Source organism: Marmota marmota, unplaced genomic scaffold, assembly GCF_001458135.2.
Source record: "Marmota marmota marmota unplaced genomic scaffold, marMar, whole genome shotgun sequence".
NCBI classification, from domain to species: Eukaryota; Metazoa; Chordata; class Mammalia; order Rodentia; family Sciuridae; genus Marmota; species Marmota marmota.
In genome coordinates this window covers 29,801,257-29,826,570 of record NW_025999990.1, presented here as the reverse complement: position 1 = coordinate 29,826,570, position 25,314 = coordinate 29,801,257, and the positions used below count along the sequence as shown (strand labels likewise).

The following is a 25,314-nucleotide window of genomic DNA, read 5'->3' as shown; positions in this document are numbered from 1 at the left end:
CAGGTCTGGCACATGCAGCCTTGGGATTGTTCAAGCCACGGGGTCAGGGGAGTTAGACATTGTTGGCAGGGATAGGCTGGTGGCAAGGCTCAGATCTGGGAGGTAGAGGTCACTGGAGTGTGCCACAGGCTTCATGGTGACCTCTGCCCCTGTGTGTAGGCTTCTTCATAGTACTAACCATAGTACTAACCTTTCATAGAGGTGAACAGGCCCACAGGGAAATAAAGAGGTCATGGGCCAGATTGTGATTCCGTAGCACCCACAAACGGTGGCAGCAAATTGCAACAATGATCTTGACAGAAAACACCTTAAGGAACAAGAGTGCACCCAGTCAACAGCAGCTTGGGTCAGATCTGGTTAGCAGGAAAAATGAACTGAGCCAGAGGTCCCCAGGCCTGCACTGCAGGGGTTGGAGCCTCCGTGAGCCCCCACAAAGAGTGAGTCACCGAGAGAGTTTGAGGGCTGGCTGTCACTGACCCTCAGAGGGCAAGGCCTTGCCTAGCTTTGTTGGCTTGTGCTTCTTCCTCAGGCGTTAGGGCAGGAGGTATGGGTCATGGCCAGGATTCTCCCAGATGGTGATGGCGAGGTACTGATAGGCCAAATGTGTAAGAGGTGAAAATGTCCCCTGACCCAAGGTTCTGCTGGTCTAGCAGCAGGGGACACCATGGAGTTGGGATAGGGAACTAATCACCCTGCTAGTTGAGGTTGCCACTAGATGCTAACTAAACCTTCTGTCTGCTGGGCATGGTGGCTCACGCCTGTAAGTCAGTGGCTTGGGAGGATGAGATAGGAGGATCTCAAGTTGAAAGCCATCCTCAGCAACTTAGTAAGGTCCTAAGTGAGACCTTGTCTCTAAATAAAATATAAAAAAGGGCTGGGAATGTAGCTCAGTAGTTGAGCATCCCGGGTTCAGTCCCCCATACAAAATACAATAAAGACAAACAAACAAAAACCAAAATTGAATTCTTTCCCTTGCTCCTGACTTCATTTGGTCTCTGATTAAATGAGCTTCCTCAGATAGGACTTACCTTGAGACCTGGATTAATGTAGCCACCAGCACTTCTGCTTATGCATCTTCATGGCACTTACCACCCCCTGCCATGTTCTGTGTGTATTTGCTGGGTTTTATTCCTTGTTTCATAGAATGTGAGGCTGGAATGGCAGGGATCTCACCTACATTGTTCACTGCTATATCCTTAGCAGCTAGAACAGGGCCTGATACACAGTAGGAGACTATAAAGATTCAATGAAAATTCTGATGAAATTAATAATTAAGAAATTCAAACATAACAAATAATTTGGTTACCAAGAAATTATGTATATACTGTATAAATAAAAGCTTTGCAATTTTTAACCCAAACCCGTGGTTCATATGCTTTGGAACCATAGGCTCCTAAAGAATCTCTCAGCTGCTTCGATGATCATTCTGAATTGGCATCTTGTCAGTGGTGCCCTCTTGTGGTCAGATGGCATTATTTCAAGATATTTCAAGGGCAGTTATTTCAAATTCAAAGTCAAGTCCAAATTCTTCTTGGGGGCAGCAAAGCATCTTTTGTCTCCTTAGCATCTCAAGATGGTGAATATCTTTTAGGGACTTTTATGACAACTGCCAGCCTGCCCTAGGAAGTTTGAAGTAGTTGGAGAAAGCTGAAGAGCCAATCAGGGCTAGAGACAGCTTGGCTCTTGGTGAGCAAAGCCCCTCTTCAGATGGGAAAAGTAGTGTCAAAGGCAAGCTATTAATAGATATCACTCTGGCTAAAGTCAAACCCTGGCTACATACCTCACAATTCACATAGAGTCTGTTGGCCACAGCTTGATCTTCTTCCCCTCACCCCATGGTTATAGGTTTGAAGATGGCACCATTTCATTCCTTGACATCATAGCACTAAAACATGGATTTGATGCCCTGGAGCGCCTCACAGGTCAGTGGACATTTTATCTGTATGGAATTGCTTGTGGTCTTGAGGGATTCCTGGCACGGGTGTGGTTCCTGCAAAGGAGACAATATCAATGGAAGTAAGTAATACATAGTAGCTGGACATTGAATGCAGTTAAATATGACTCTAAATATCTTCAAAACAACTTCTGAAAGAAAGGGAATGAGAAGGGTTTTGGGGGGTTGTTTTGCTTTGCCAGCTAAAAGAACATTTTAGCAGGTGGGAGACATTTCAAATCAGAAGATTAATAGCTGCACAGAAATGGAGGTACTGTCCTCATTCTCTGAACTGGAAATGGTTATAGATCCTGAGGTTTCATTCAGCTGTTGTCCTGCTGGATCCTCTCCACAGCCCCCCCCCCCCAGGAGCTGATGACAAGGCTGTCTCATCCACAGAAGAGTGGAGGGTCAGAGAGGTTAAACATCTTCCCAGGCTGGGGAGCTGGGAACTGGGAGGATAGGATTTAAACGCAGGTCATACATAACTCCAAACCCCAATCACTGTCTCTGTCACCAGCTTTTGTACAATGTGCATCTTCTTTCCTGATAAGTACTCAGGGGTGTGGACAGGTGGGGCTGCTCCCCAGAGGCTGGTACACAGACAGATGCCTTTTCCCATCTCACAGGGATGACACAAAGGTCCACGCCCGGAAGAAGACTTATCTAGTCAGCATGGCTCACTCATGGTGCTGTGCTCCTGGCCACTCCTTGAGAGGCTGAGTATCCAGAATTGGACGTGCTGCCTGTGCCGTCCATTCAGAGTGGGACTGTGACTTAGCAGTTAGGCAGCCCTTCCTCCCTCTGTCCTGTCATACTACTAGGACTCTCCAGGTCCTCAGCCTCAGCCCAACCCTGGGGCAGATGGGATTCATGGAAGGGAGGGCTGCCCTGATGGAGGTGTAAGGAGTAAGTGGGCCTCATCCAGGACCAAGGGAGGAGCTGGTAAAGATGGGCATAGAAAAACCACTTTCCAAGGAAAGGTATCAATAGGACACTGAAATCACAGGTGGCAGGGGTGCCTTTAAAGTCAAAAGTTTGATAATATCAGTCCCTAATATGGCAAACTTTGCTTTTTTATTTTCCTACTCAATTGCTTTTTCAAACAATGGTGGTGAAATATACATAAAATAAAAATTTCCATTTAGACCATTTTAAGCATGTAACTCAGCAGTTTTAAGGACCTTCACATTGCTGTGCATTAATTGCCACTACCCACATCCAGAATCTTTTCACTACCCCAGACTGAAACTACCCCTGAATCAATAGCTGCTCATCCCTTTCTCTTCCCAGCCCCTGGTGACCCCTGATGGCCTTTCTGTCTTGCCTTGTAGATATTTTATGTGAAAGGAATAACACAATATTTTTCCTTTTGTGTCTAGCTTATTCCACTTAGCATGTTTTCAAGGTCTGTTCGTGTTGAAGCATGTACTCTTCATTGCTTTGTATAATTAAAATGATTTAAACATTAGCAGGCACAAACAACAAAAAATGATATTTAAAGAAAACATACATTTCCCCAATCTGCTACCAAAGAGTATAAATTATCTACATGTTCAAGTTCCATTAAGTATGCATATATATGTATACATGTGTGTATATGTACATGTACATACATATTTAAAATACATATATATTTAAATAAGAGGTACAACAGAATTCCTATGGAAAAATTCTACAGAAACAGCAATGTCAAACTAATTTTTAGTCCCAAAGACCTAAACCTTTGTTATAAAGGCAATATCCTACCATACTTACAAGTACTTAAAATTATTACTATGAGGACCAGGTTGATCAGTTGTAAGGATCTTGTTTTCTTAAAAATGAGAGGGCCTTTCACGTAGAATTCCTGACACTCGGCATTTCACCTTTGTTTTGAGGTGGCATGGAGAACATCAGGCAGCACACCTTCACGTTGGCTCAGTACACCTATACAGCCCTGTCCTCTCTCCACTACCCCAATGGAGCCCCTGTGGTGCGGATTTACAGAGACTCGGATTTCAGCAGCCCTGACGTTCAGGGTCCCCTCATCAATTTTAATGTACTGGATGACAATGGGAACGTCATTGGTTACTCCCAGGTGAGTTTTCTTTTCATCCTGCTGACCCTCTTCCAACAGAATTGCTCTTCCTGGAACTTGGGAGCCTTTCTGAGCCCTGGAATTTGCAGTCAAAGCCTCTGTGTCCCGGAAACATGGTGACAAAATTCAGGTGCTGTTGCAAGAGCCACCTGGCTCTCATTCAGAGGCTTCTTAATGCTCACTTACACTCAGAACAAGCTTGGCTATGTATTTTTTTCAGCCCTCTTTACTCAGGCATGGTTGAAAGTTTCAAATTGGAAAGAGAGAGGCTGATTCTTCTGATAGCATTGGCAATGGCAGGGTACAGGTGACAGCTTGGCAGCAAGGGAAGACACCCTAAAGTAATCTAGACAGAAAAGTACTAGGGACAAAATACCCCAGCTGAGGTATTTCATGCACAGACTGATTGGTACTCCATGATACATGAGATTCAACAGCATTTATTGGTGTGTTATTTGAAATTCAGAGTTTTTTTTTATGAGACATAAAAATGATTCACTTTTTTTTTTTAAACTCACAGAAGCCCTTATTTCTGCCTATTTTTTGCATATGATGAGTTCAAAGGTTTGGTGAGTTGGCTAAAGATTTTCTGCCTACTCTGCATGTATTTTCTCATTAAAAAAATGGAAACTGTGCTTAGCAGGTTGGGAAGTATTTGAGTTGGGGTCCATTTGATCATAAGTTTAGAAGAAAGTATTTATCTTCCCCTGAAAGCCACAATCCCTATGCACCTTTGATAAATTTCAAATATCCCAAACAAAATCCATTTCCTAGCCAACCAGTGTGGTGCATGCCTGTATTCCCAGGTACTCAAGAGGCTGAGGCAGGAGAATCCCTTGAACCCAGGAGTTTGGGATCTGCCTAGCCAACATAAGGAGGCCCTGTCTCAGAAACAAAAACATAAAAGTCCATTTCCAAAGGAACCTCTGCCCCTGCTCTTCTAAAGAGCCACAAACTTTATAAAGAACACAAAGGGAACTATTCTTCTGGGGGATGCTGCTCCCCATTAACATTTAGAGAAGACACTCTACAACCCCAGGTGTCTCTTGAGTAATTTGACAGTGCAAACTCCCCACTCCCATGGCCCTCAGCTCTCTCACCTGCCACAAAACCAGCCCAGCACCACCGTGAAGCATGTAATTTTAAATGCTTTGCCTGTGTATGTTGGGGTAGAATATGCATCAAGAAAATGCATATTCTTAAATATGTTATTCTAGGTAATTGGTAAAATAAATTTTACTCTTGAATTTAAAGTAAATTTGTATTTCCTGAGGGACTGAGAGAGGGCAATGGGTGACCATGATGTGTCCCATGGCAGGTGTCGCTGGAGGAGAAGACTTAAAGAGGAGGCGTCACCAGACTGAGTGAACAGAGGGGTGCTCACTCCCTGAGGTTAGGCACAGGGCCAGTCTTTTCCTTTGAGCATTGATAGGGGAAAGCACCCCGTGAACTTCACAACTGGGGTGTAGCCACCTGCAGTGGTTCAGGAAACTCCAGTTATGGTTACCCTGGGCTAAGGAAGCTTCACAGTATGGGAATTCCACAGGGATTTTGATAGCCTTCAGAAAGATCAGATGGCATCATGGTTGGGTTTGGTTATCTCTTTTTCTGGGGCTAAGTGAAAGAATTTAACCTTCTATGTGAAGTCTTTGAGTTCTTGTTTTCAATTTCCGGATCTCCTAATTTTGTTCTCCCCACTGGTGGGGGTCCTTACTGTGTATGGTGACTAAGACATGGGATCAGATTCTGACCACTTCTTGCTAGCTCTGTGATCTTGGGTAAATTGTCTTAAGCTTTCTAAGACTCTAAGAAACGAGGATGACAATATGCCTTGCTCATATTGTGGTTATGAGGGTGAAATGAGATGTAATATATACACATCACTTACTACAGGATCTGGGATAAAGTAAGGGCTCAGTGAACATTGAACACCAAGCCTCCTGGCTGGGATGCTTCTGTGCATTGCACTTGGGCTTATTCCCACCCCTCCCTATGCTCATCCTGCCTCTGTGATCAGCCTCCTACACCTGGCTGGGCCTGGGTGAAATTCCCTACGGATGAAGGCAGGAGGAGACTGACTCATAAGTGGGAAATTGGGACAGAGTGTAAGCATGGTTGCAGTAATGTCTTCCCTCCACATCCTTCTGCCAGGTGACCTTGACACTCCTTCCATGGAAGGCTGGGGCCAATATTTCTTCCCTTGTATCTGAGCCAGTTTGTGAATCACTTGTAACTAATAGAATATGACACAGGGGACCCTGTGTGGCTTTTAAGGCTAGGTCAGAAAAGGTGATGGCATGTTTTGTTGCACTCAGTTATGGAGCTCTGAGTTACCATGTAAGCTGCCATCTTGTCCCCTGAGGTTGCCATGCTGGAGGGAGGTAAACCAAATGGAGAGGCCACGCCCAGCCACTATGGTTGTCCGCCCTAAATTTTGATCCCTTCCAGCATTGTAATCAGACACCCAAATGAGTAAATAAATGGGTCTTCAGATCATGTCAAGCCTTAGACTTTGAGTTCCCAGTTAGGACTTGAGATATGGAACAGAGAGAAGCCTCCTCTGTGAGCAATCTGAATTCCTGACCCACTGTCACTATGAGCACAATACAGTGGTTTTTGTCTCATTCTACCAAGTTTGAGTGGCTTGTTTTACAGCAATGCTAACCAGAACAGTGAATATGGGAGAGGAGGGATGGCCACTGGGGGCTTCTATTGTCCTTTCTGATACAGCTGGTCTGGGAGAGGGGCGGGGCTTCCCTAGATGGTGTTCTGTGAATGGAGACTGGACACTGAAGAAGGAGCTGGCTGGACCCAGAAGTTCTGCCAAGTCTCACCTCACAGTGCAGAGACCTCCAGGACGTCACTAGTAGTCAAGGGTGAAGGGACAGAGTTGTTCTCCAAGGACCTTCAGGTTCAATCCAGAAAATGAGATGGCTTCTTCTCACTCTGACAGACCAGGGGAGATGGCAGAGCGAACACATCATGAGCTTGACAAGGGACTATGGGAGGCACGGTTGCTCAGCCAAGAGCCAGTCTGACTATGGTGACTGGTGGTCTGCAGGGGACACTATGTTCCTTGTGGCTGCCTCTGGACACTTGGTATGTGACGTTCAAAGGCTTACCCATGTGGGTAAGATGTCTTTGTTTCCTTGAATGTAGTTAGATGACTCTCTCCCTGAATTCAGCCTGACCTACCTGGGCTGAGGACCCACACAGGGTGCCCCAAGGGAGTAGAGTCCTTGACTCACAGCCAAAGAGTCGGCACAAACATTCCTGTGGGCTCAAGTGAATGTGAACCACCTTCCAGAGTCTTTAGAGATCAGAAGAGACTTGGGAACTTCTGAGTTCCCAGCTCAGACTGAGCGACTATTCCGGTTGAACCCAAAGTTTGAGAAACATGAAAAGGATATGCATATGACACAATGATTTCCAGATTGATTGAGAGCCCAGGTGGTGCTACTGGGAATGGCACCTTGCTGGGGCTGGCTCTGTGATCAGACCCTGTGGCAGCTGATGCCAAGGAGCTGCCCAGTGGCGCCAAAGTGTTATTCTTGTGAACTTTGCTGGAAACATCTGGGCTCATGGAATTTTGCCTGAATTTGATATTTTCACTTTTCTCAAGCATATTTCTGTAATTTGACTGGCTGAACCTTTATTTCCAAACATTTATCAAATCTTTAATAAACCTGTCATAGAACATGCCATTTTAGAGCAAACTTCCAGTCTCAGACTATTACTGAATCCAGGTCCAGGGGCTCATCCCACTGAAAAATCAATGTCTGAGGGAGAAGTGTTGGGGGGAAAGAAAGGTTTTATTCAGTAGCCAAAAATGGAGAAGAGGGAGTTTTACTCATAAATCAGCATCTTAGCACCAAGGGATTGAGGGTTCTGGGTATAGAATAGGAGCCATGAGGAAGAGGGAGGCTAACAGAGGGAGGAATACTCATGTCTTTTCTGGGGATAGATGGAGAGCTTCCAGGAACCTGAGGGCTACCTCTTCACTACCTTCATAGTCTGGTGTTTCAGGTCATGGCACCTAATAGGTGTCTTTAGCTATAAGAGGGGAGAGACCAGGCAGGTCTGGGTCAAGTTATAACCCTCTGTTGTATTTTGGGACAAGACATTTCTGAAATGTTCAACAATGTTCTATGTGCAGAGCTACATAGAATCTGACCTAAAAATGAAGGCCCTAAAGGAGACAGATACAATCTGAAGACAGAGAGGTCAAGTCTTTTCATTTCATTCCAGTCACTTCTCAGACACATGTAGGCCCAAGTAAGAGTCAGTGTTTTCAACAAAAGTAGCCATCAGGTCCCTGAAGAGTGATGCAGGCAACTGTTGGTCATCATAACCCACATGTCAGAGGAGGAGCCACAGCATAGCTGGTGGGAGACTCATAAGTATTGCCCTTGCCCAGTCATGTGACCTCAAAAATCAGTGATTTTTAAATCAACTAACAAAGCTAGAGGGTTTATTTAGTTTTTTTCCTTAGTAACAAGATCATTGTTTTATTATTGGGAAAGGCCCTAAATGCTGACCTGAAACTCTCCCAGGCAATTAGAGTACCACTGGACATCTGTAACACCTGCTGTGTGTCATGTTTAATCCACAGGTAGACAAAATGGCCAGCCTGTACAACATCCACCTGCGAACTGGCTGCTTCTGCAACACTGGGGCCTGCCAGAGGCACCTGGGGATAAGCAATGAGAAGGTCAAGAAGCATCTTCAGGTCAGTGCCATGGCCCAAGTGCTGTGACTCAGATCACCGAGACGACGTGGTGGGGAGGGGTCAGCTGCACTTTGACTGGTCATGTGTCTGGTGGGGCTAGTTCTTTGGCTTGATTTCTTGGGGCCTATTCTGAGGCTATACAAAAGAAAAGGAGGTGAATGAGTAGAAACTACTTCAAGATATTATCTTGATGGCAGTAGTTTCTGATTCACTTTTTACTTTGAGGGCAGAAATTTAAAGGCAGAGAGAGCTGTTAAGGAGGCATGTGCAAGGACACACCCTTAACTAGTTCAGCGTTCCTTGGGGACAGTCCCCTAGCTAGAGTGAGCCTCTCTACAAATCGTGAACTCTTCTCTGGCTCTAGGGATTCTTTGTTTCTCAGAATCCCTGCCTTCCCTTCTCTCCTGGGCCAAGGTTTTGCACTTCAGGGTGCAGTCTGTTTTGAACCATTTCATAAGAGTAGAATCGTTTGAGTGGCAAAGAGCCCTTATTTATTTTGGAGGTTTCTAATTTTGAGTTTCTTTTGATTGCTGCTGAATTTGTTTGTACTAGATTCCAACTAACCACAAACTGGATTTTATTTAAAAGGAGTGATGGGGAAGAGATGGAGAGAAAGAGGGTGGGGTGGGGAGAGAGGGAGAGAGAGGCTTAGAATAAATGCAGTTGTAGATGCAACATTTGATTGTGTGGAACGGCATGGTCCCATCTCTTTGGCTGACTGGACTGGAATTAGCACTTGGGAGGTGTAGCCTTATATGCTACATTGACCGGTGACCAGTACCAGGCAGCTGGGCTAAGAGACGGACATCTTTCTGCTTCTTTCCTCCCTCCTAGAGGGGACACTTAGGTTGACTTGGGCCTAAGTCATTTAGGGACAGCATCTCTGTCTTTCGTTCATGTCAAGGGGCATCTCTCAGGGATGTAGGCTTCTCTTTGGTTCTCATAGGGACTGAGGGGCTGGCCAGCAGGTATTTCTTTTGCTTCAGCCTTGGTTTTACAGGGAAGCCAACCCTCAGGGCTTGTGAAACTCTGGTCTGTTCTTTGACCCCTCTGTGGCCAGCACTGTGCCAGCTCTGGGTTCAACACTTTACAAGAAGTATTTCTGCTAAGCTCTTTCACGGCCTTTGGAGATTGGTATTGGTTCACAGCTAAACAAAATGGGGTCCAGGAAGCTGGCCCCTGAGCATTCAGAGCTGAACCCCGTGTCTCATACATGCAGCGCATGTTGGTGTAGTAGGTCTGTTTTCCTGGGTTAATTTTAAAATTGACAAAATTTGTTTTACAAAACTGTTTCCGATTGATCCAGAAGGCGTGAGTCCCTCTGGCTGATTTACCTCCCTTGTACTCCAGGCTGGTCATGTCTGTGGAGACGACGTCGACCTCATAGATGGGCAGCCTACAGGATCTGTGAGGGTTTCATTTGGATACATGTCTACACTTGAGGACGCCCAGGCCTTTCTCAGGTTCATCATAGCTACCCGCCTGCGCTCACCAAGTGATCAGCTTCCGGCTGGTCCCAGGGAAGCTGGAGTCCCATCAGCAGAGGGCAAAGCCCAGGACATGCCTGCTGTCACAGACAGACATGTCCTGCCTCAGAATGACATCGGCACAGGCTCTGGGGTTTGCCCTGACTCTCATCCAGGTTCCAATGCCATGTGTTTGCATCCACCACAAAGTGAGGCCACCAGAAGCCAGCAGCTGTCTTTGGAAAAAGCTGCAGGTGCCCTGCATGGGGACCATGGGCCACGCGTTGTCACCAACCTTTACCTCTACCCCATCAAGTCCTGTGCTGCCTTTGAGGTAAGAGCTTTCGCTGCAGCACAGAAACTGCTTCTCTTTGCTTCCTCTATGGGATTTTTTTTGAGGGGGATAAATTGAAGAAAAGATGTAGCAGGTGAAGAAAAGCATGCAGAAATCAAAGTACTATGTCAGCGTTGTCGTATGAAACGCTGTTCTCATTCTCGTTCTGCCTCTCTACCTACAGGCTGACTTCTGAACATGATTCTGCTCATGGGGACCCTGGGATGACCCTGTTTCTGAGTGGCACACACCTGTTAGTCATTATAGCTGTCACTTTCCTTGAATGCACGTGCTAGCTCCTTGCTGAAGCACTTAACATGCTTCGTTTTATTTGATCCTTAAAGCAGCCACACGAGGTGAAGGGTGACATTATCCCTATTCCATAGATGTAGTTCATGAATGGATTAAGGTTCAGCACTCTGTTCAGGTCACCTGTAAACAAATGACAGAGCAAGGATTTGAACATGGGTCTGCTGACCTTTGGGTCCATGCTCTGAGATTTGTTCTGCTCAGAGCTTCCTACAGGAAAACTGTACCAGCCTTCTGTATCTATCTATGGTTCTGCATCTGTTGATTCAATCAACTTCAAATCAAAACAAATTATTTTAAATGCATCTGTCATTAGCGTATATAGACTTTCTTTTTCCTTGTCATCATTTCCTAAACAACAGCACATAACAATTATATTGTGCTAGGTAGTACCAATAACCTGGAGTGTGAAAGTGCATGGGAGAATTTTTGCAGGTTATCTGCAAATACTGTACCACTAATCAAGGGGTTTGAGCATCCACAGATTTTGTGTCTATGTGGGGAGTCATGGAACCAATCCCCCACAGATATTGAAGGACAACATATGTTATATCTGCAAACATATTGGCTGGGCCCTCTTTGCACCTGGGGGACAGGAGTCTTCCCTTGTCTGGCAACTAGCCCTGGTTTCCAAGAAGCCATTTCTCCTGGTATGGCCAATCTGAGGCTCTCTTTCTATAATCTCCATGTGTGTCTCAAGTTCCAGGCAAATATTCCAGACTCCTAAGCCTCTGGGATGACAGGCTCTCTGGCTCCTCATTTGACATACCAAGGTCAGGGCTGTTTGTTGGCCTGTGTTTCAGAGTGGTCCCATAAGGGCCTGGCCTCCAGGCTAAGATCATAAACCAGCAAATTCACTTCTTCCTGAATGAACGCAGGTGAGGACTCCGTGTTCCCCTTACCAATGAGGGATCTGTTTTCATAGATGAGTTTTGTTCTCTAGGATAAGCAAAAAGATGGCCCAGGCAGGCATTGGTGTCCCATTTTACAGATGAGGATATGGAGACTCAGTAGAAATTTATTTTTCCATGAACCAATAGGCCTATAAGACTAGAGTTACAGAATGAGTCTTAACATCTCATTCCTCCAAACTGACCTGACCTGGTCCTAGAATGACCATTTCTTCACCCAGTTCTCTCTGTTGGAGAATAGTATTAGACATCAAGATCTGGGCAGTAGGTATAATTTGTATTTTGAAGGGAAATCTCGCTCCCTGCTGCCTCCATTTGCCTTGTTCTCTTCCTCCACTTTCTCCTCCTCCTCTCTTTCTTCCTTTGAGAATATGTGCTGAATTCATGAAGTCCATCTGGATTTGTGCAGCCCCTGTTCAATAATGTGAAGATCAGTTTTGCCTTGGTCTAAAATACTCCTACCTTTTGTTTAGGTGACCAAGTGGCCTGTAGGCAACCACGGGCTGCTGTATGACCGGAGCTGGATGGTTGTGAATCACAACGGCATTTGCCTGAGTCAGAAGCAGGAGCCCCGCCTCTGCCTGATCCAGCCCTTCATTGACCTGCAGCAAAGGATCATGGTCATCAAAGCACAAGGTCTAAAAGGGCTCCTTCCCACAGGGCGGCTTTCCTACTCGTGTGATGGGAATAGAATGGCTTTTTTTTTTGTTTTTAAAGTTTTTATTCTACTTAGTTGTACATGACAGCAGAATGCATTTCAATTCATTGTACACAAATGGAGAGCNTAAAAAAAATAAAGAATAATAATAATAAATATTGCAAATAAAGTTGAATTTTTATTTGTTCTTTTTAGGTACACATGACAATAGAGTGTATTTTGACATATTGTACATATATAGAGTATAGTATATCCTAATTAGGATCCCATTCTTGTGGTTGTACATGATGTAGAGTTTCACTATGGTCTATTAATACACACATATAGGAAAGTTATGTCTGATTCATTCCACTGTCTTTCCTATTCCCATTCCTTCTCTCTTCTCTTCATTCCTTTGTCTAATCCACTGAACTTCTATTCTTCCCTTCTCCCCCTGTTGTGTGTTAGCATCTGCATATCAGAGAGAATATTTGACCTTTGGTTTTGGGGATTGGCTTATTTCATTTAGCATGGTAGTCTCCAGATCCATTAATTTTCCAGCAAATGTCATAAAGTCATTTTTTTATGGTTGAGTAATATTCTATTGTGTAAATATACCACATTTTCTTTATTTGTTCATCTGTTCAAGGGCACCTAGGTTGGTTCCACAGCTTAGCTATTGTGAATTGAGCTGCTATCAACATTGATGTGGCTGTGTCACTGTAGTATGCTGATTTAAGTTCTTTGGGTATAAACAGGAGTGGAATAGCTGGGTTAAATTACAAGTTTTTTGAGGAATATTCATACTATAAAGCTGAATTATTCTATGTACCTCTCCTAGGTCTTTTTGCTCCTCCTTCCTCACCCTACCTACCATTTACAGAATATTCAAATTTCTCTCCTAACTTGTAACTGATCTTTTGTGACATCACATTTTCATATATATACATATATTTGAAATTTTATTTTATTTTTTATTTTTACATGGTGCTGCGGATCAAACCCAGTGCCTTACACATGCTAGGCAAGTGCTGTACCACTGAGCTACCACTGCAGCCCCACATTGTTATATATGTATGATTGTTTTCTTGGCTGTATGTTCTTCTGTTCCAAGTTTTTTTTTTCCTTGAGCCAATAGGCCAATATTACTAGAGTTACAGAAGAAGTCTTGTGAGCTCATTCTTCCAAACTGGTGGACAACTCTTGGCCTTCTGTTCTCCCATATGTGTGTAGCCAACTCCATAATCCACATACAGAACAACTCCATCACCCCCAAAGAATTCCCTTATGCTAGTTCTCTGTAGTCTCCCCTTCCCTGCTCTTAACACCTGGCAACCAGCGATCTGCTCTCCATCACTGTAGGTTTATCTTTTTGAGAATGTTCTATCCACAGAATCATACAGTATGTGATCTTTTCAGATTACCTTCTTTCACTCAGCATGATGCCTTTGAAATCCACCCCAGTTACTCAATGTAACAATGTAACAGTAGTTCATTCTTCTTGATTGCAGAGTAGTATTCCAAGGTATGGAAGTAGCAGAGTGTATTTATCCATCTATTCATTGAAGAATATTTGAATTGTTTCTAGTTTTAAATAATTTTTTAAATTTTTGCTTGTTCACTATTTTTGAGTAGACAAATGGTATCTTATTTAAAAAGTGAGTTTCTTTTGTTCCAACCTCTGTCTCCAGTGTCTTGGGAACCCTTCCTGAGACATCTCAGTATGTATAAGCCATTATGTACAAATAGCCTCCAGCCAGGTCTGCGAACACCAATGGACTGACCAGCCCTGGGGGCTTGTGGCTGGACAGCAGCCTCCTGGAAACTAGGCCTTGTGCCACACATAAGCCAAATATTGTGTTGCCCTTGACTCTGGCTGTTGGACACAGGATTATAGAAATTGGAGATGTGGTTAATTTTCCCCTCCCCTGGAGGCATTACAGATAGCACTGTCCAGTTTTGAGCAATTATGAATAGAACCAATGTGAACATGCATGTGCAGATATTTGGGTGATAAGAAGTTTTTATTTCTCTAAAAAATAACTAGGAGTGAATTGCTGAGTAATACAGCAAGAATATGTTTATCTTGAAAAGAAACTGCCCAACTATTTCTTAGAGTCGTACCATCTTGCATTCCCAGCAAAATTGGGATTGTCCGAATACTTTTTAAAATTTTTAAACATTTATTTTTATTTTTAAAATTTGTTCTTTTTAGTTATACATGACAATAGAGTACTGTCATGTATAACTAAAAAGAACAAATTTATACAAACATGGAGTACATTCTTATTCTAATTAGGATCCCAGTCTTATGGAGGCACATGATGTGGAGATTCACTGTGGTTCATTTATATATGATCGAAAGAAAGTGAAGTCCGATTTATTCCACTGACTTTCCAATTTCCTGTCCCCCTCCCTTCCCTTCATTTTCTTTTGTCTAATCTACTGAACTTTTATTTTTCCCCTACCCCTCTTGTGTGTTCGAATCCACATATCAGAAAGTACATTTGACCTTTGTTTTTTTTGGGATTGGCTTATTTCACTTAGCATGGTAGTCTCCAGATCCATCCATTTTCTAGCAAATGTCACAGAGTCATTATTTTTTTATGGCTGAGTGATATTCCATTACATATATAGGACACCTAAGTTGGTTCCACAGCTTAGCTATTGTGTATTGAGATGCTGTCAACCTTGATGTGACTGTGTCACTGTAGTATGCTGATTTTAAGTCTTTTATGTATATAGTGAGGCATGTGATAACTGGGTCAAATGGTGGTTCATTTTAATGAAAGTGTAATATTATTTCATGGTTTAGTTTTCATTTACTTATGTCTAATGATGTCAAGTATCTTTTGGGGGTATTATTTATGCCCTTTACATTCTTTTGACCCCTGAATTACCTAGAAGTGTTGTTTAAGTTCTAAATGTTTGGAGATTTTCTTCTTATCTATTATTGATTTGAATTCCATTAAACTCTCCAAAAGAGAAACATACTCTGTATGATTTTAATTCATTAAAGTTTGCAAAGGTTTGGTTTATGATCCAGGATATCTTCTGTTTCCATGAACATCTCATGTGTATTCTGCTGTTATTGGGTGGAATTTTCTACAAATGTCAATTAGATCCAGTTGGTTGATGGTATTATCCAGTGTTTCTATGTAGTTGCTGATTTTTCTGCCTATTAGCTCTATTTTATCACTGAGAGGAGTGTAATTATGGCTTTGTCTAATTTTCCTGAATATTTCTGTTAGTTTTGCTTTACTCAGTATTATATCTTCTTGGTGGATTGTCCCTGTTTAAGTAATCTCCCTCTTTGTACATGGTAATCTTCCTTGTTCCAAACTGTGAAGTATGAAATTATCTATCTGATATTACAAGTGACCCCAGCTGTCTCTTGATTTGTTGGCCTGGTATATCATTTTCTATCCTTTTATTTTTTCTAACTTTGTTGCTATTTACTTAACATACCTTGAAATTCATCTATTTAATAAAGTTTACAGTCAGTGTTTTCTTTAGTGTACTCTCAAGGCTGTATAACCTTTACCACAACCAATTTTAGAACATTTTCATCAACCCCAAGAAGAAGAAACTCTATGCCCATTTGTAGTCACTTCCCATTCCCAGGCTCATTTCCAGTCTTTGGCAACCACTAACCTACTTTCTGTTTCTATGTATTTTCACATTGTAAATATTTCACATGGATTGAATCATACAATATGTGATAAGCTTGTTCACTTGACATAGTGTTTTCCAGAGGCATTCATGTTGTAGCATGATCAGTACTTCATTTTTATTGTGGAATAATGTCCCACTGTATGGTGTGCCATATCCACTCATCACTTGGTGGTTATTATATTGTTTCCTAAATTATTGTCCATTTGTATATCTTTTTCAAAAGAATCGCTTCGATTTTTTTTTTTTGCCTGTTTTAAAGTGGATAATTCGTCCTTTTTATTATTGACTCGTGAGACTATATGTTCTGGATACAAGTCCAGAACTTTACAATTCTTTCAAAAGTATTTGATTTTTTTACTTAAATTTTTTTTTGTACCAGGGATTGAATCCAAGGGCACTAAACCACTGACCTATATCCCCAGCCCTTTTTATTTTATTCTTAATTTTAAGGCAGGGTATTCCTAAATTGCTCAGGGCCTCTTTAAGTTGATGAAGTTGTTTTTGAATTTGTGTTCCTCCTGCCTCAGTCTCCTGAGCCTTTGGGATTACAGGTATGCACTACCACACCTGGCTAATTTTTGACAATTTGATTATTTGTGTCATAGTGTGCATGTCTTTAGGTAAATTTTATTTAGTGTTTTGGGAGTTTCTCAGATCTGGATGTCCATTTGCTTCCCTGTATTTGGGAAGGTTTCAGCCATTATATCTTTGAATAAACTTTTTGTTCTTTTCTTCTCTTTGGACTCCCATAATGGGTATACTGATCTACTTGATGGTGTCTCATAATTCCCTAAATTTTTTTCTTCTTTCTTTTTTGCCCCCTCTGAATGAATTTTTTTGCAGGACACATGCTTAAGTTTACTCATCCATTCTTCTGCTTATCTAGTTTGCAGTTGAAATTTTTTTTTTTTTAGTTCAGTTATTTTGTTCTTTAGCTCTATAATTTTGGTCTGGTACTTTTTAATTTTTTATCTCTTTGTTAATATATTCACTTTGTTCATGAATTGTGTTCTCTCTCTCTCTCTCTCTCTCAATTGTAGATGGATACACAATACCTTTATTTATTTATATGTGTTATATGTGGTGCTGAGGATTGAACCCAGTGCCTCACACGTGCAAAGCAAGTGCTCTACCACTGAGCCACAACCCTAGCCCATGAATTGCCCTCTTTATCTTGGTATCTTTTATAAGAGTTTGAGAAATATTCTTTATCAGGTAAATCATATAGCTCTATTTCATTAGGGTCAGTTTCTGGAAATTTCTCTTATTCCTTTGTTTGGAACATCTTTTTCTGATTTTTTCATTTTTCTCAGCTCTCTATGTTGGTGTCTGTGTATTAGACAAAGAAAAAACCTCTCACAGTCTTCATGAACAAGCCTCATATGGGAGAAGACCCTTACCAATGAGCCCAGCTAGAGATTCAGGGTCACTACTAACTCTTTCTCTCCCTTAACAGAAGTTGGCAGCTTTGGATTTTTGTCTGTTTGCTCTGAGAATAGGGAGGATCAATGGCATCTACCAGTTCAAGTTTCTGCCTCCCTTCTCCCCTTGGTGGCTTAACTATGCCAAACTCATGCATAGCTCCGGGCTCCAAGCTATGAAGGCAAAAGCCAATCCTCTGGGGAGTTCCCTTGGAAAAGTTGGGTACTGACTATGTAAACCAACCCTTTCCCTTTCCTAGGTGAAGCTGAGAGATAGGGGGGTTCTTTTCCTAATTATATGGTGCTGCACTAGGAACAGGGTCTCTGGGGATTAGGTGTAGCAAATCTCTCTGCTGGCTTCAATGTTTTCCCAGGGTAAAGAAGCCTTTTATTTAATTTCTGATTTCCTGTTTCTTCTAATAATTGTGGTTTTGTTATATTCCTTTCCAATTTTTATTTCTCTTTTTCTTACATGAGCACATTTTTCTAAGTTTTCTTTGGTAATGTTGAATGGAGCAGTAGTGGGACTGACTCGAATGGAAAGTTTCCGATATTTCAAAAATAAGAATGATGTTTACTTTGGAGTTTTAAAAAGATTTATTTTTTTTCAGGCTAAAGTAGTTCTTATTTTATAAAACTTTTATCAAGATTAATTGTCCATTCTTAGGAAGATAATCTGTTGGTTATCCTATTTTTCTCCCACAATCTATTAATGAGATATTTTACATTTGTGGATTTTTTTATATTGAGTATCCCTGATATCCTGAGAAAGAAAAATACTACTTGGCAGTAATTTTTTTTTCTTTTCTTGTGGTACTAAGGATTGAACTCAGGGTCTTGTGCATGCTAGGCAACTTCTACACCATGGAGCTACATCCCCAGTTATTGGCAGTAATTTTTAAATACATTCCTGGGTTTCATATTTTTGTATCTATTTTTGTCACTGAGAATGATATATAATGTTCTCTTATTGGACCCTTATTGTTCAAGTTCAGGTACCCAGGATATTAACATGTTAATTATTGTTATTTTTCCAATGCATGTATGTTACACACTCTTTTATAAAGAAGAAAGTATAACTTTCCAATCCTGCTGACAAAGTAAGTTTTATTGTTATCATTATTAGTTTTTTTTTTTTTTTTGCAATAATGATGATTGATGCAGGAATACAATTTGATGCTGATTCCCAGGGATTGAGAATTTTGACACTCTATGCTGATGTCTTTATGGAATGCAACTTCATGCCTGATTGCTTATTTCTAAAGATTTTAATGTACCTTAGGGCTGGGGTTGTAGCTCAGTGAAAGAGTGCTTGCCTAGCATGTGTGAGGCACTGGGTTCGATTCTCAGCACCACACACAAATAAATAAAATAAAGGTCCATCAACAGCTAAAAGATATTTTAAAAATATTGAAAAAATAAAGAATTTAAGGTGGCTTAGAGAACAATGATCACAGGATGTGGGGTAAAATGGAATAGAGAAATCTTTCAAAGTAATTTACAGATTATGGATGCAGTTGTCCCTACATAGAATCTTTCATGAGAAAATTGCTTAAAGCACATGCTCTTGGTGGCTGAAGAAAATCTTTGTGTTATTAAAAGGTTTCCAGGACCCAGACCCTTTCTTGATGCAACCAAATTCCAATGTCATTGAAATTCCTGTGTATTTCAGGGCAACGGGCTTTTCTTGCATAGCTGTTCTTTGTACGTAATTATGTTTGTCTTCATCTTTGTTCACTAGGGATGGAACCTATAGAGGTGCCTCTTGAGGAAGACAGTGAACAGGCTCAGATTTGCCAGAGCAAGGTCTGTGCTGACAGGTGAGACTCTGAAGCAGGTAAAATCCTGGCTGTGTTGGCAGGGTGGCATGGAGGGGGATGAGGGCATTGCCCTGAGGAGCCCCTCGTTGGCCACACCCTCCATCCACTCTGCTGCATGCTGCACCCTGATCACATGGGCTCCATGGAATTCTTTTTTAAAAAATATTTATTTTTTAGGTGTAGATGGACACAACACAATGCCTTTTATTTTTATGTGGTGCTGAGGATCAAACCCGGGTCCCACCCGTGCTAGGAGAGTGCTCTATTGCTGAGCCACAATCCCAGCCCCTCCATGGTATTCTTCACACCTACCAATCATGCTCCTTTATCAAGTCTTTGTGCTCGCTGTCCCTTCTGTTTGGAATGTTCTTCCACTGCTTAGAACTCTACAGGGCTCATTCTCTCCCTCCCTCAGGGCTCTGCCCCAAAGCCTCCTTCTCAGATAAACACCTGACCACCCACAGAAGTTGGCTTCACCTCTCTATTTGCCCTGCTGTATTTGTGTCCTTCTCATTTATTGTTTCCCACATATTGTGTGTGTTTATTTGTTTTGAGTTTCTCCCACTAGAATGCCTGTGTTCTCCCTGCAGAGTGTGGAACACTGCTAGGTAGAGGGCCGGAATAGTTTGGAGGCTACTGCAATAGTCCAGAGCAATCCGATGGGGAGGGAAGCAGCTTGGCTCACATTTTGCAAAGACTGGCTGGTGGGTGGAGAATAGGTAGAAGAGAGAGAGGTGTAGGCAGGAAGGCCAGCTGAGCAGCTGTGCTAGCAACACAGGTAAGATGAGGGGGAGGACGAGGGTCAGAGAGAAAATCAGGTAGGCATCAGAGGTATTCTACAAACAGAAACACCATAACCTGGACTAGCTGATAGGTTGGGTGAGAAGGATGAGGGCAAAGGGGGTGTCAGGATGTCCCCAGGTTTCTAAAGTAGAGTGTTCAGGTGGTGACTCATATACACCATATAATAGTGAAGCATTACTTAATCTGGGTTGTTGATGATAAATCATCTGCTAAAGTCTAGGAAATGTAGAGTGGGATTCAATGTGACAGCACTTCTTTTTTATTTCTTTTCTTTAAAAATTTTTTTTTTAGTTGTAGATGGACACAATACCTTTATTTTATTTTTATGTGGTGCTGAGGATCAAACTTAGTGCCTCACACATGCTAGGCAAGCGCTCTACCACTGAGCCACACCCCCAGCCCTCTTTTTGATTTCTTGATGGTACATGTTTGTTTATAAATCTCTTTACTGAGTACATCAAATGTCTGCACCCCTTGTGATCTTAATTGAAAATGTGAAATAGCTTTCCAATCTTATGGAAAACCTATGCCATCTAATACCAACCAATTCTACGCCTGCCCCCACAATAACAGCTGACTATGTAACAGTTCAGTAAATAATGAAAAATTTTCATATGTTAATTACCTACTAGCTAGCACAAGGAACTTGATAGTGGGTAGGTCTAGTAGGTGGTAATACTGCATGGATATCAAACCAGATTACGTTTCTATCTGCACTGCTGTGAACATACACAATCATACAAATCATGATGTAATATATTAAATACTAAAGTTACATTCAAATAAGATTCAAGACATTGGTGTCCCTGGGTGGAAGATCCCTTTGGGACTCTGAGGGGCCACATCCCCAGGAAAGTGCTTGAGGGAGCTTGTGAGATGACTGTCAGTACAGTTGAGCATCTTGGGCCCAGTCTCCACTCTGGAGGCTGAGGAGTGGAGCAGCTCTGCCTTTTCTTCCTGGCACTTTGCACCAGCTTAACTATTTTGGCCAATGTAGACATTCATTCTAGTGCATTTTCAGTTAGGACAATGATTTTTGGGCAAATATATATATTTTTTTTACATGTTGCTACAGCAAATCTTCTGATAGAAATCTTGCCATCTAAGAACATGCTCAGTTATTTATCAGGCTCATTCCTGATTGTACATTTCGCTTGGCTGCATTGTGAGGAATGCAGTGTTTTGGTTAATAAAGCTTTTTGGATAACTAAAGGTTAGATGTATTTACCGTTGGAACATCAGTACTAAAATAAGGAACATGGACTTGGGTTTCAAAGCACAGGAGAGAGAGCAGCAAAGAGGTTTCCTGCTCTCTTGCCACCTGCTACTTCAGGATGTCTTCTCCTTAGGGGCTTGTGCAATATTCTATTTTTAATCTGACTATATAAAAGTTCATCTTTTTCTTTACTTTTTTTTTTTCTTGCCAGAGTAAACACTTACGACTGTGGAGAAAAAGTTGCAAGCTGGTTGTCAAAGTTTTTTGGCCGTCCATGTCACTTAATCAAACAAAGTTCAAGCTTCCAGCGAAACGCAAAGAAGAAACTTGGAAAAGGTATTACATTTTGGATGGATTCTTAAAGAAGAGATCCTTTCCTCTGGCTTACTCTGCACGTGTCAAAATCAGCTGATGAAATTGATTTATAGGGCTACTTTCACACATGCAGAAAGCAGGGGTGGTCCCCCCTTAGCAGAAAGCTGCTGTGGTGACCCCAGATCAGTGGAAGAGTGGATGCCATGATCCCCCAAGGAGGTCAAGGAGGGCTTAGCACCAACTTCCCGATCCCTGCTCAAGCCTTCAGCCTCCGTCCCATATGTTTAGAAGCACAATTCAGTTGTGGCTTGCTGTGTCCTCAGATCAGATCTGGAAACAAAGAATACTGGGTTTTTAGTTATGTCACCAAAGAGACCTGAAACCTTGACAAATCCTAGAACCCCCTGGTGCCTCAGCTTCTGTAAATCTTAACTACTCAACTTTTAAGCATTTTGAAATTTTCCCCACTGTGAGCCATTGTTATAATGAAGTGAAACAGTACAGAAGAAGGTTCTTGGAAAGTCCACTGGTCCTTGTGTGCAGAAAAGATCCTTTTCAGGTGTCACTAAAATGTCACCTTCTCAGGGAAACCTTGCAGCCCACCCCCTGCAGAATTGGTCTGTGCTTGAACCTCTTCAGTGGCCTTCCCTGTTAGATTTTGTAAATGGGCTTTTCTCATTTTGTTCATCCTGTGTGATTTTCACTATTCTTTGTTCTGTTTTCCTTCTCCTAGAATGTAAACTCTGTGAGAACAGGGATTGTTGTCTGTTCCCTTTGGTGCTGTATCTTGGAGCAGAACCTAGCATGTAATAGTTGCTCAGTAAGTGCTAGATGAATGACTGAATGGATCATAGTTACATTGCCAGTTGATTTAGAGATGAGCTGGCCTAATGACCAGTCCCAGAGAGACTGGCTTGTAAATATGAACAGCATTTTGACTATTAATGATCAATTACCAGGGGCCTTCCTAGGTTAATCTAGGAATCCTTGAAAATTTCTGATGTAGAGAGGAGTCAAAGGGTATAATCTATTTAGACTTTTAAAAGTTTTGGAAGGAATTTGACTTGCTGTGTGATGGGGAAGGGACAATTTCATGCTTATTTCATTGACGAAATTAATTGGTAGCATTTGGATGTGGGTAAACTTCAAGACATGATTAAAGGGGAGAAAGAAATGGGCATTTCCATGGGTAGAGAAATGCAAGTGTGGGATTTTTCAGGATTGGTACCACTTTTATAAATTATCTGGAGAATGAGCAGCAGTGAAATCTCTAAGTTCCAATCATTCAAAGCTCCTGCTGCAGAGCTGGGTTTGGCTGGGTCCTGGGAGGCTGGCTGAGAGTATTGCGCCTTGTTCCTGGTCCTGTGAGATGACTTCTCTGTAGACAGCCACACTACAACATAAAGAATGTCACGTCATGAAGGTCCACATGAAGGGCACAGGGGTGTGGGAGAATCCTCTGCACTTAAAATGAACCAGAGGGCTTCAGAGGAGTGTACAGTTACATTTTAACAGGAAGCAGGGGTTTTCCAGAGGTGGGAAGGTTGCTCTGGAGCAGTGGGAGCAGGTGGCAGAGTTTAGGAGGGTCCAATGTGGGCAGGGGAGTGCAGCAGGAGAGCTGGAGAGAAGGAATGTGTGCCACTGAGGGGTCAGTGCTTTATCTTGTGGCTGCAGGACTCATTAGTGAATTTTTAATGGGGGCATTTCATGACCCCACTTGTGTTAGAAAGATACTTCTGGCTTGGCATGGGGGCAGCATCAGCGCAGGAGACTTGGAAATCAGAGATTCAGTGGGAGTTTGGGGCCTGGGTGTGGCAAAGGTGTTAGGTTCAGACACAAGCCTGTCACCTGCACCTCAGATCTTTGAACATTTTTGCATTGGCACATCTTAGGAGTCTTTTTAAAAGCCACATTCCCTCTTGTATATTTTTACATCCTTTAAATTTTTAAAATATTCTAAACAGTTGAAAAGGATGTTATTTCTAACACATTATAAATATTATCATTTTAAGGTAAAAGTTGTTTGGGGCTTTTTTCAACATAACCAGTGAAATCTTAATTCTATACAATTTGAATCTCGTGAGTATTCTTTTTTATATGTCTTTTAACGAACAGAAATTTTCTTTCTTTTTCTTTTTCTTTCTTTCTTTTTTTTTTTTTTTTGGTGGAGGGGTGGGTACCAGGGATTGAACTCGGGGGCACTCCACCACTGAGCCACATCTCCAGCCCTATTTTGTATTTTATTTAGAGACAGGGTCTCACTGAGTTGCTTAGCATCTCGCTTTTGCTGAGGCTGGCTTTGAACTTGTGATCCTCTTGCCTCAGCCTCCTAGGCTGCTGGGATTATAGGTATGCGCCACCGCATCCGGTTCCTTTTCCTTCTTCAACTTTTATTTTCTTCCCACTTCTTCTACAGAATTTTATCTTAGTGTTTTATATTTTATGCTTGAAGTCTTTTATTGATCACCCTATCACATTTGTATAAAACTAAAATTGAAATATATTAAATTTATTTTGGAGTTTTCTGTGATCATAAAACTCTATGTGTGTTAGGAAATTATTATTTTTTGGATTGAGTTTTTATTATAATTTAAACAGTATCCAATTGATGAAAGCAATATAAGTATATTATATATTTTGAAAACCACTTATTAAACATAAAAGTAAAAACTGCTGAAAATTAATCCTTTACAGAACCAGCTGGGTTCCCAGTCACTGGTTCCCACATCTGTGAATGAGTCACTTATGGCCAGACCTGTTTATGCTCAGCATGGCTCTCTTCTGAGAAACCTCATTTCAGTAATAATGAGGGGTTGGGGGGGCAGGAAGGAGGTTTTGGTTACCATACTGTCACTCAAACCTTTCTTCTGAACTTCGTGACTGAAGCACAGGGATCTAACATTAAAATGCCTTTAATCATCTGTCACTTGAAAACTTACTTAGGTTCTTTAGTTTTGTGTTTCAGTGAAGAATTAGAGTCCATTGGACTTACCGGGAGGGTCATTTGCCCAAAACTTTGGAGACATTTTCTCAGCCCTGGCTCCAGGGTTTTGAATGGGGCTTTTGTTTGCCATTCTGGAGATTTTCAGCCCCCAGGGCCAGTGTGTCTTAGGAGACCTGTGGCCTTTCCTCTGTGAAGTGGGAGAAGGGCCTTTTGTGGAGGGGCTGGGATTGGACCTCCCTTTTCTGGCAGAGTCTTTTTTTTTTTTTTTTTTTTATCAGTGAGGGTAAATGGAAGTAAAGGAACTGCACATCTCATGTACTCTGGGATTCACAATCCCAGTTTGGAGATATTCATTAGGCCCTGACCCAGCCAACCCTTTTTATCAACAGGTAGGGTAAAAATAGTGAGGGCGGGCCCATCAAACAAAGCTGAGTGATAGAATGCCAGAGGATTTGAGGTTTCTTTTTAATAGTTTTATTTTCCTTTCAGTAATTAAAAAATCTTTCATTATTTGTAAAGTCAATATCTTTTCCTTGATTAGACTCAGAAGTTCTTCCTGGGCCTGCCGCCTTATCAAGTCCCCTGCTTTGTCCTGTCTCAGGGAGAGCTGCACCCACTCCACCCCTCTACCCGTCTCTCCTGCTCTAAGAATCGCCTCCAGGTCTTCATTGTTGAAATTTATTATGTTATTTTCTCCATATTATTTAATTTATTTTTTTT

At 41.9% G+C, this 25,314-nt stretch overlaps 1 protein-coding gene across 1 annotated transcript in view; it reads left to right on the top strand.

The window, feature by feature from the left end:
* Mocos (molybdenum cofactor sulfurase) overlaps positions 1-25,314 on the top strand; it is a 53,184-nt gene that overhangs the window by 12,550 nt on the left and 15,320 nt on the right. The window contains exons 6-12 of the mRNA XM_015482424.2: positions 1,846-1,922; positions 3,814-4,013; positions 8,626-8,742; positions 10,093-10,542; positions 12,236-12,398; positions 19,237-19,315; positions 21,547-21,671. Of these exons, the coding sequence (XP_015337910.1) occupies positions 1,846-1,922; positions 3,814-4,013; positions 8,626-8,742; positions 10,093-10,542; positions 12,236-12,398; positions 19,237-19,315; positions 21,547-21,671 (1,211 nt within the window). The remainder of the gene's footprint in view (positions 1-1,845; positions 1,923-3,813; positions 4,014-8,625; positions 8,743-10,092; positions 10,543-12,235; positions 12,399-19,236; positions 19,316-21,546; positions 21,672-25,314) is intronic.